This window comes from Alexandromys fortis, unplaced genomic scaffold (genome assembly GCF_014885135.2).
Source record: "Alexandromys fortis isolate MF-2015 unplaced genomic scaffold, M_Fortis_MF-2015_v1.1 scaffold_433, whole genome shotgun sequence".
NCBI lineage: Eukaryota > Metazoa > Chordata > Mammalia > Rodentia > Cricetidae > Alexandromys > Alexandromys fortis.
Genome location: NW_026068300.1, coordinates 182012 through 192420, shown reverse-complemented (window position 1 = coordinate 192420; position 10409 = coordinate 182012). Strand labels below are relative to the sequence as shown.

At 36.6% G+C, this 10409-nt stretch overlaps 1 protein-coding gene across 1 annotated transcript in view; it reads right to left on the bottom strand.

The window, feature by feature from the left end:
* Positions 1-2257: 2257 nt before the first annotated feature.
* The window catches only part of LOC126495002 (vomeronasal type-2 receptor 116-like), a 35947-nt gene continuing 27795 nt past the window's right edge, over positions 2258-10409 (bottom strand). Inside the window, exon 6 of the mRNA XM_050132620.1 lies at positions 2258-3162. Coding sequence (XP_049988577.1) covers positions 2258-3162 — 905 coding nt within the window. The remainder of the gene's footprint in view (positions 3163-10409) is intronic.

Here is a 10409-nt window from a genome sequence, read left to right as displayed (position 1 = left end):
AGTCTAGTTTCTTGAGTTCTCTATATATTTTGGAGATCAGACCTTTGTCTGTTGCGGGGTTGGTGAAGATCTTCTCCCAGTCAGTGGGTTGCCTTTCTGTCTTATTGACAGTGTCCTTTGCTTTACAGAAGCTTCTCAGTTTCAGGAGGTCCCATTTATTCAATGTTGCCCTTAGTGTCAGTGCTACTGGGGTTATACATAGGAAGCGATCTCCTGTGTCCATGTGTTGTAGGGTACTTCCCACTTTCTCTTCTATCAGGTTCAGCGTGTTCAGATTAATATTGAGGTCTTTAATCCATTTGGACTTGAGTTTTGTACATGGTGGTAGATATGGATCTATTTTCATTCTTCTACAGGTTGACATCCAGTTATGTCAGCACCATTTGTTGAAGATGCTTTCTTTCTTCCACTGTATACTTTTAGCTCCTTTGTCAAAAATCAGGTGTTCATAGGTTTGTGGGTTAATATCCGGGTCCTCTATTCAATTCCATTGGTTGACTTCTCTATTTTTATGCCAATACCAAGCTGTTTTCATTACTATAGCTCTGTAACAGAGTTTGAAGTCAGGGATGCTTCAACATATGAAAATCTATAAATGTAATCCATCATATAAATAAACTGAAAAAAACCCTAATGATTATTTTATTAGATGTGGAAAAAGCATTTAACAAAATTCAACACCCCTTTATGATTTTGGTTTTGGAGAGGTTAGGGATACAATGATCATACCTAAATATAATAAAAGCAATATATAGCAAGCCAACAGCTAATATCAAATTAAATGGAAAGAAACTCATAGACATTTCACTAAAATCAGAAACAAGACAAGGTTGTCTACTCTCACCATATCTCTTCAACATAGTTCTTGAAGTTCTAGCAATAGCAATAAGACAACTTAAGGAGATCAAGGGGATATGAATGGGAAAGGAAGAAGTCAAATTTTCGTTATTTGCTGATGATATAATAGTGTACATTAGTGACCCCCAAAACTCTACCAAAGAACTCCTACAGCTGATAAATACCTTCAGTGATGTGGCAGGATACAAGATCAACTCAAACAATCAGTATCCCTCCTATACACAAAGGATAGAGAAGCAGATAGGGAAATCAGAGAAACCTCACCTTTTACTATAGTCACAAATAGCATAAAGTATCTTGGGGTAACTCTAACCAAGGAAGTGAAAGACCTATTTGATAAGAACTTTAAGGCATTGAAGAAAGAAATTAAAGAGGACACCAGAAAACGGAAGGATCTCCCATGCTCTTGGATGGGTAGGATCAACATCGTGAAAATGGCAATTCTACCAAAGGCAATCTATAAATTCAATGCAATCCCCATTAAAATACTAACAAAATTCTTCACAGACTTTGAGAGAACAATAATCAACTTTATATGGAATAACAAAAAACCCAGGATAGCCAAAACAATCTTATACAATAAAGGAACTTCTGGGGGCATTACCATCCCTGACTTCAAACTCAATTAAACATCTATTTTCAATAAAGTAAAAATAAAAGAAATCCAGTGTTCTACCATAGTGCTTTGTAAAATTAAATTTATAAAGTTCATTTAATTTCATTCATGTGTATGTGTGCTTTTTGATTGTGTTGTTATATGAACATCTCAGTGTAGATGTTTTTGTAAGCCAGAAGAGGGCATCTGATCCATTGGAGTTATTGTGATAGGTGCTTGTGAATTGCAAGATTTGTGAAATGGGTAGTGCACTCATCTCTGAAAAAGCCGTACATAATTTTAAATTCTGAGACATCTCTCAATCTTTCTCAATATTCTTCCTGTCTATATGACAAAACTTACCCCTCCTTCCTAAGTTCTACTCCTCTAACTCATAGGATGAAATAGGATTTGGTTGTCTTCCTCTACAGAAATTAGTTTTATAACCTTCAAACATTTATTCACTCTACTACAAATTTTCTGTATTTTCTCTTATGCTAGAAGTCACACATTCATTCAGATATCAAAAGAATTACTAACAGTTTTAAATATTATTGTGCACTAGAAAAAAATGGAACACACCTCCTATGCACCAATGTCCAAAAACTAGGTCTTAAAAAATATGTGGCTGAGAGGAAGATTATAGGTCACAATGTACAGAAAAGTAGTATACATGACACTTCTGGATATCATCATTAGAGAAAACAATAAGAATCATAAGCTATTACAGGCATCTTACATTGTATCATAATGGGTCATTCTTTACCAACACTAGTTGTCAGTTGCAATTTATGAAATGTGTGTTCAAGAAGATGTTGTCTCTTTGAACTTCCGAAGAAAATTTCTTTCTGGCTTTAGCAAAATTATATAGCACTTGGGGATAAAGATGCATCCCAGTACACCTACACTGGAAGCTAAGATGGAAAAGACCTCCAAAATTACCATGACCTTCCCCTTGGTGCTGTGGTAGACAGGGAGAAAAGTGACCCAGACACTGCAGAACAGAAACATGCTAAAGGTCAACATCTTAGCTTCATTGAAGGTGTCAGGAAGATTTCTGGCCAAAAAAGCCACAATGAAACTCCCTAAGGCAAGGAAGCCATGGTATCCCAATACACAGTAGAATGCAGTAACTGAGCCCTTGTTGCACACAATGATGATTTGGCCAGGCTCAGAGTGTGGATCAGTGTCAATAAAGGGTGGAGAAAATTGCAACCAGATTGCACATAGAATAATTTGGATGAAAAGACAAATAGTAATGATGTACTTGGGTGCCCGTGAAAGTTGGAAGAAGCTCATTCTTCTTCCAGGGACTGTGAGTTTGAAAGCAAGCAGCACAGTCACTGTTTTGGCCAATACAGTAGATATAGCCACAGTGAATACAACTCCAAATGTGATTTGCTGCATGACACAGGTAGCTGAGTTGGGATGCCCAATGAAGAGCAGAGTGCACAGGAAACAAAAGATGAGTGAGATGAGCAGGATATAGCTGAGTTTCCGGTTGTTGGCCTTCACAATGGGGGTGTCATGATGCTTCACAAAGACTCCCAGAACCACAGTTGTGAATGCGGAGAAGCACAAGGCCATTAAGGCAAGAGCCATCCCCAAGGGTTCTTTGTAGTCCAGAAAGACAACAGGTTTTGGAATGCACTGGTTCTGCTCTCTGTTGGCATACTGGTCCTCTGGACACCTCACACATTTATCCACATCTGATAGAGAAAGGAAAGTATGATTAGTACAACTGTAGCCATTCATTGACAGGATAGTTCGATTAAACTTGTTGAAGAAGCATTGCAGTATTTGCATTTGTTGCTGAGAATGCAGTTAAAAGACATTACTGCATAATACTCATTCATTATTATGGGAAGTGAAATCAACCAATCACTATTTTATCTATTTTACTGTGTGTTGCTGATAGCATTTGTTATGTTATCAGAGAGCACAGATATTTTCAGTATATTCTGAAGACTATGATGAAAAGACTGAAACTGATGAACTGACAGAGGGTAAAATCATTAAACATTATATTGCACAGAGTGTATTTTGAAGTCTCAGATCCCATGAATGCAGTGTCTGGTGAGATTCTGCCTGTTTTATGAATGGTCTCTCTGTTGTAGATGGAGACTGTGTCTTCCATTGGAACAAGACATGTGATCTGTTTTTCTGTTTGAATTCAACAACACAAATGCATTGACATAGAAATGACACTTAGCACAATCTGCAGAAGTCCTTGTTCTCTGTACATGACAAGACCAAGTTCTCAATAAAAGGAGACAGATTTACCAGAGTAAACAATGGGCACAGAATAAAGGACAAAGACAAGAAATAGAGAAAGGAGGAGAAGATTAAAACAACAAGAGACAGGGAGAAGAGATCATTTGTCAGGGTAGACAAAGAATTGCCTCTGGATAGAGAGGAGACAGATGTGGCTATAGGAAAATAGCAGTTTATAAATGTAAAAAGGAAGACCCATGTTAGGAAGAAGTATTTAATTTTGATAAAATGAGTTAATTAGGATAGCCAGAAAGGAGTTTTTGATAGCTAAATTTTAATATTTTGATAAGTGAACATTTATAATCAACCTAAGGAGGAGGAACTGACCAAATAAGGGAGTAGAGGTTGGTGGCTAGCTTTAGGAATATAGAAGCCTCATTATGGTTTTTATTGCTGTGAATAAAAACTATGAAGAGAGTAGCTATTATAAAGGAAATATTTAATTGGGTGTCTTATAGTTTGGATTCTCAGTCCATTAACATCATGGTGTTACATGGTAGTATACAGGAAGAAAGGGTGCTAGAGAAGGAGCTGAGTATTCTATATCTTTGATCCATTGGCAACAGGAAATAAACTGTCTCACTGGGTATAACCTAAGACTATAAGAGACCTCAATATCTGGCTCCACCATGACATTCCTATCATGATGGTAGAATCTCTGAACATACTTAGAATTAAATGTCCTACCAATTGATTCTATCATCTCTTGGACCACCCTTTCCCCTTCCTAATTTTCATGTATGTAAGATCCAGACTCAGTGAGTTCTCTTGAGTATTAAGTAGATATTGATATGACACCAGGATTTTGACAAAACAATAACACTCAAGCAAGAATGATAGTACAGAAGGTATGACTTGAGGAATAGTGCCCTATTCATAGGTTATAAGCTCCACCATTAGACATATAAGAAACATGATTGCAAGTTTTCTCAATCATTAGATAATTGCACAACGTGATGATGTGCTTCTAGATTTTAAGTCTATTTATCTAAACAATGTGTTTGTGGACAAATGTAATTAGTTAATTTGCTTAATGGACTAGAAATTTGCCCAAATGTCAAGAGAATGTACTGCTCTTGCAGACAAACTGAGGTCAGTTGACTGCATACATGTCTCACAATTTTTTGTTACTCTAACTACATGGGCAAGGGATGCCTCATATATGCACCTACAATTGTGTACAAATAACCAGTCATCTCACATATATAAGCATATTTGAAGAACTAATCAAAATATTTTGGTTTAGGTAAGATCAATGGTGATGTGACAAACTCTGTTGACTCCCTATGAAAGGCCTTACACTGTCAGGAGAGTGGATGAGAACGGATTTGAGAGAACATGGGGGAAGCAGGAGGAGGGGAAAAAGGAGATTGACATGAAAAGTAAAGAAATGCCAGGTGAGCAATTTAAATAGACCTATAAACTGCAAGGAAAGAGAAGTTGTCATCAAAAATCTTCCAACCAAATAAATACCCAGGGCCAGATGGATTTTTGCAGACATCTACCAGAGCTTTTAAGAAGAGCTAAAGCTTATACTCCTCAAAGTGTTCCATATTATAGAAACAGAAAGAACATTGTCAAACTATTTTTTGAGGCTACAGTAACCCTGATACCAGAACCAAATAAAAACACAATCAAGAAAGAGAATTACAGACCAGTTTCAATCATGAGCATGGATGCAAAAATACTCAATAAAATCCTGACAAACCAAATACAAGAACACATAAAAAAATCTGCCATAATCAAGGCAGTTTTATCCCAGAGATGCAAGTTTGGTTCAACATACAAAAATCTATCAATGTAATCCATCATATAAATAAAATGAAAGAAAAAGGCTATATGATAATTTCATTAGGTACTGAAAAAGCATTGAACAAAATCCAGCACTCTTCATGAAAAGGTCTTAAAGAGATCAGGGATACAAGGAACATATCTAAATGTAATAAAAGCAATATATAGCAAGCCAACGGCTAACATCAAATTAAATGGAAAAAAACTCAAAGCAATTCCACTAAAATCAGGAACAAGACAAGGCTGTTCACGCTTCCCATATATCTTCAATATAGTACTTGAAGTTTTGGCTATAGCAATAAGACAAAAAAAGGAGATCAAGGGAATTTAATTTAAAAAGGAAGAAGTCAAACTTTCATTATTTGCAGATGATAGTATAAATAAGGGACCCCTAAATCTCTAGCAAAGAACACCTACAGCTGATAAATACCTTCAGTGATGTGGCAGGATAAAAGATCAGCTCAAAAAATTCCACAGCCTTCCTATATACAAATGATAATAAAGCTAAGAGAAAAATCAGAGAAATATCAACTTTCACAATAGCCACAAATAACATAAAAATATCTTGGAAATAACTCTAATCAAAGAAGTGAGAGACCTATTTGACAAGAACTTTAAGTCTTTGAAGAAAGAAATTGAAGAAAAGAAGATAATAGAAAATGGAAGGATCTCCCATGCTCTTGGATAAGTAGGATCAACATAGTAAAAATGACAATTACACCGAAACAATCTACAAATTCAATGCAATCTCCATTAAAATCACAACATCATTCTTTACAGACTATGAAAGAACAATAATCAACTTTATATGGAAAAACAAAAAACCCAAGATAGCCAAAACAATCCTGTACAATAAAGTAACTTCCAGAGATATTACCATCCCTGACATTTCTCTATTACAGAGCTACAGTAATAAAAAACAGCTTGGTACTGTTACAAAAACAGTGAGGTTGACCAGTGGAATTGACCTGAAGACCCAGATATTAATACACATATCTATGAACACTTGATTTTGACAGAGAACCTAAAATTATACAATGAAAAAAAGTATCTTCAACAAATAATGCTGGAATGTCATCATGTAGAAGAAAGAAAATAGATCCATATCTATCACCATATACAAAACTCAAGTCCAAATGGATTAAAGACCTGGATAAATCTGACCACACTAAACCTGATAGAAAACAAAGTGGGAAGTAGTCTTCAATGCATGGGCACAAGACACCACTTCCTAAATATAACCCCAGGAGCACAGATACTAAGGGTAACAATAAATAAATGGGACCTCCTGAAACTGAGAAGCTTCAGTAAAGCAAAGGAATAGTCAACAAAACAAAAAGGCAGCCTACTGAATGGGAAAAGATCTTCACCAACCCCATGTCAAACAATGAACTAAACTCCAAAATATATAAAGAACTCAAAAAATTATAAATCAAAATTCTAAATAACCCAATTAAAATGGGGTGCAGAACTAAAACAGAATTCTTAACAGAAGAATCTCAAATGGCCTGTAAGACTTTAAGACAATCCTGAAGCCATTTTTGACAATTCTGAATCCTCTCAGCCTCTGTGCCATAGTGCNTATTTGACAAGAACTTTAAGTCTTTGAAGAAAGAAATTGAAGAAAAGAAGATAATAGAAAATGGAAGGATCTCCCATGCTCTTGGATAGGTAGGATCAACATAGTAAAAATGACAATTACACCAAAAAAATCTACAAATTCAATGCGATCTCCATTAAAATCACAACATCATTCTTTACAGACCATAAAAGAACAATAATCAACTTTATATGGAAAAACAAAAAATCCAAGATAGCCAAAACAATTCTGTACAATAAAGTAACTTCCAGAGATATTACCATCCCTGACATTTCTTTATTACAGAGCTACAGTAATAAAAACAGCTTGGTACTGTTATAAAAACAGTGAGGTTGACCAGTGGAATTGACCTGAAGACCCAGCTATTAATCCACATATCTATGAACACTTGATTCTGACAGAGAAGCTAAAATTATACAATGAAAAATAGTATCTTCAACAAACAATTCTGGAATGTCATCATGTAGAAGAAAGAAAATAGATCCATATCTATCACCATATACAAAACTCAAGTCCAAATTGATTAAAGACCTGGATAAATCTGACCACACTAAACCTGATAGAAAACATAGTGGGAAGTAGTCTTCAATGCATGGGCACAAGACACCACTTTCTAAATATAACCCCAGGAGCACAGATACTAAGGGTAACAATAAATAAATGGGACCTCCTGAAACTGAGAAGCTTCAGTAAAGCAAAGGAATAGTCAACAAAACAAAAAGGCAGCCTACTGAATGGGAAAAGATCTTCACCAACCCCATGTCAAACAATGAACTAAACTCCAAAATATATAAAGAACTCAAAAAATTATAAATCAAAATTCTAAGTAAACCAATTAAAATGGGGTGCAGAACTAAAAAAGCATTCTTAACAGAAGAATCTCAAATGGCCTGTAAGACTTTAAGACAATCCTGAAGCCATTTTTGACAATTCTGAATCCTCTCAGCCTCTGTGCCATAGTGCTTCCCCTCCTCCCCTGGGAACCAAAGACCTAACAGCTACACTCGCACGTACTCAGTTCCTGAACAATTACCCATATACGTATGCTTTGGTTCAGCCCCCTGGGAAACGGGGTCAAAATGACCTCTTACATCATCTGATCTGGCAACAGCTCTCCAGTCAATTATTGGTAATAGCCCTTTCAAATAAGCCAATCAGAATAGTCAAAGAACAACCCCCCTTGCTTCTGTGGCCCCTTTAAAAGTAGACTGTACCCACTATTCGAGGTCCCTTGGCTTCCCGAATGCTGGGGGACCCTGTCATGTCAATTAATAAAATCCTCATGCTTTTGCATCGGCTGTAGTGAGTGAGATGGTCTCTGGGGGCGACTCCTTCTCGGTGTTTGGACGCCAGACTCCAACAGCCAAAAGATACTTAAGGAAATTTTCAACATCCTTAGCCATCAGGGAAATACAAATCAAAATCACTCTAAAATACCATCTTACACCTGTCAGAATGGCTAAGATAAAAATCACTAATGATAGCTTATGCTGGAGATGATGTGGAGTAAGGGGAACACTCTTCCATTGCTGGTGGTAATGTAAACTTGTACAACTGCTTTGGAAATTAGTATGGTGGTTCTTAGATAACTGGAAATCAAACTACCTCAAGATCCAGCATACTATTCTTGGGCCTATAACCAAAAGATGTTCAATCATACAACAAAAGCATTTGTTCAACTATGTTCATAGCAGCATTATTTGTAATAGTCGGAAGCAACCTAGATGCCCTTCAACTGAGAATGGATAAAGAAAATGTGCCACATTTACACATTAGAGTACTACTCAGAGATAAAAAAATGACATCTTTAATTTTGCACGCAAATGGATTGAATTAGAAAACACTATCCTGAATGAGGTAATCCAGACCCAAAAAGATGAATATGGTATGTACTAACTCATAATTTGATATTAGCTATAAACAAAGGACATTCAGCTATGAGAAGCTAAGTAATAAGTTGAACCCTAAGAAAAACATATATAGATCCACCGGGAAAGTGGAAACAGACAAGATTGTTTGACAAAATTGGGAGTATGGGGGTTGGGGGAGAAGGGAGGGTGGAATGGGAAGAGGAAGGGAGAAGAGGGGGAGTTAGGAGAACTTGAGGGAATGGGATCATTGAGAAAAAGGAAGGACAGAGAAGTGAGAAAGAAAAGAGATATCTTAATTGAGGGAGCCATTGTAGTGTTATCGAGAAACCTGACTCTAGAGAAATTCCCAGGAATCCACAAGGATGACTCCAGCTAAGACCCTAAGCAATATAGGAGAGAGGGTCCAATCTTGACTTGGCATGTAGTCAGACTGATGAATATATTAAATATCACCATAGAACCTTCATCTAGCAACTGATGGAAACAGAGGCAGAGACCTACATCAGAGCACTGGACTGAGCTCCCAAGGTCCAGTTGAAGAGGAGAATGTATGGGAATATGAGAAAAGAGGCCATGACCATGACAATGATGGGTACACCCACTGAAACAGTTTGAGTTAATGAGAACTCACCTACTACAGCCACACCTACTACAGCCAGACTGAGAAGGAACAAGCATAGGAACAAACTAGTCCCTCTGAATGTGGTTGACAGTTGCATGGCTGGGGAAAAAGGAGGGGCCACTTGCAGTGGTATCAGGATTTATTTCTACTGCACTTATTGGCTTTTTGGTTACCTATTCTTGTTAGATGATACCTTGATCAGCCTAGATATAGTTGGGGGAGCCTTGGTCCTTCTGTAAACATTGTGCCTTACCTTTTCTGAGAACTGGATGGTAGTGGGGTGGGAGGGTATGTAGAGGAAATGGTAGGAGGAGAGGGAGTGGGATCATGTATTGGTATGCATAATGAAAAAAGAAAGTTTGTTTTTTAAAAAAAAGTTGTATGTGTGAATGCATAGAAATCAGAACACAAGCCCTTTCTACTTATGGATCCTGGGGAGAAGTTTATTTTCATCTTTAGTAGCAAGAAATTTAACTTTTGTACCATCTTACAACCCCTAAATGACCTTAAAGGGCTTATATTATATAGAATGACAGGCAATAGGAGAGAAAAATCTATCTAGTTGCCAACTATGAATTATATAACCAATTCTAAACAAATAATCATTTGACTAATATGAACTATGTAATGAAAACACCATTTAGATAAGTGTGGCTAGTTGCTTTCATAGGAAACCATCTTAATCTTCTACTATTTGACATTATTAACCATGTGCTGTATGTAAAAATACTTTTTATAGAACCCCATATTGTCTACATTATGTGCCAATACAAATCCACCCTTCTTTAGTTTTCAAAT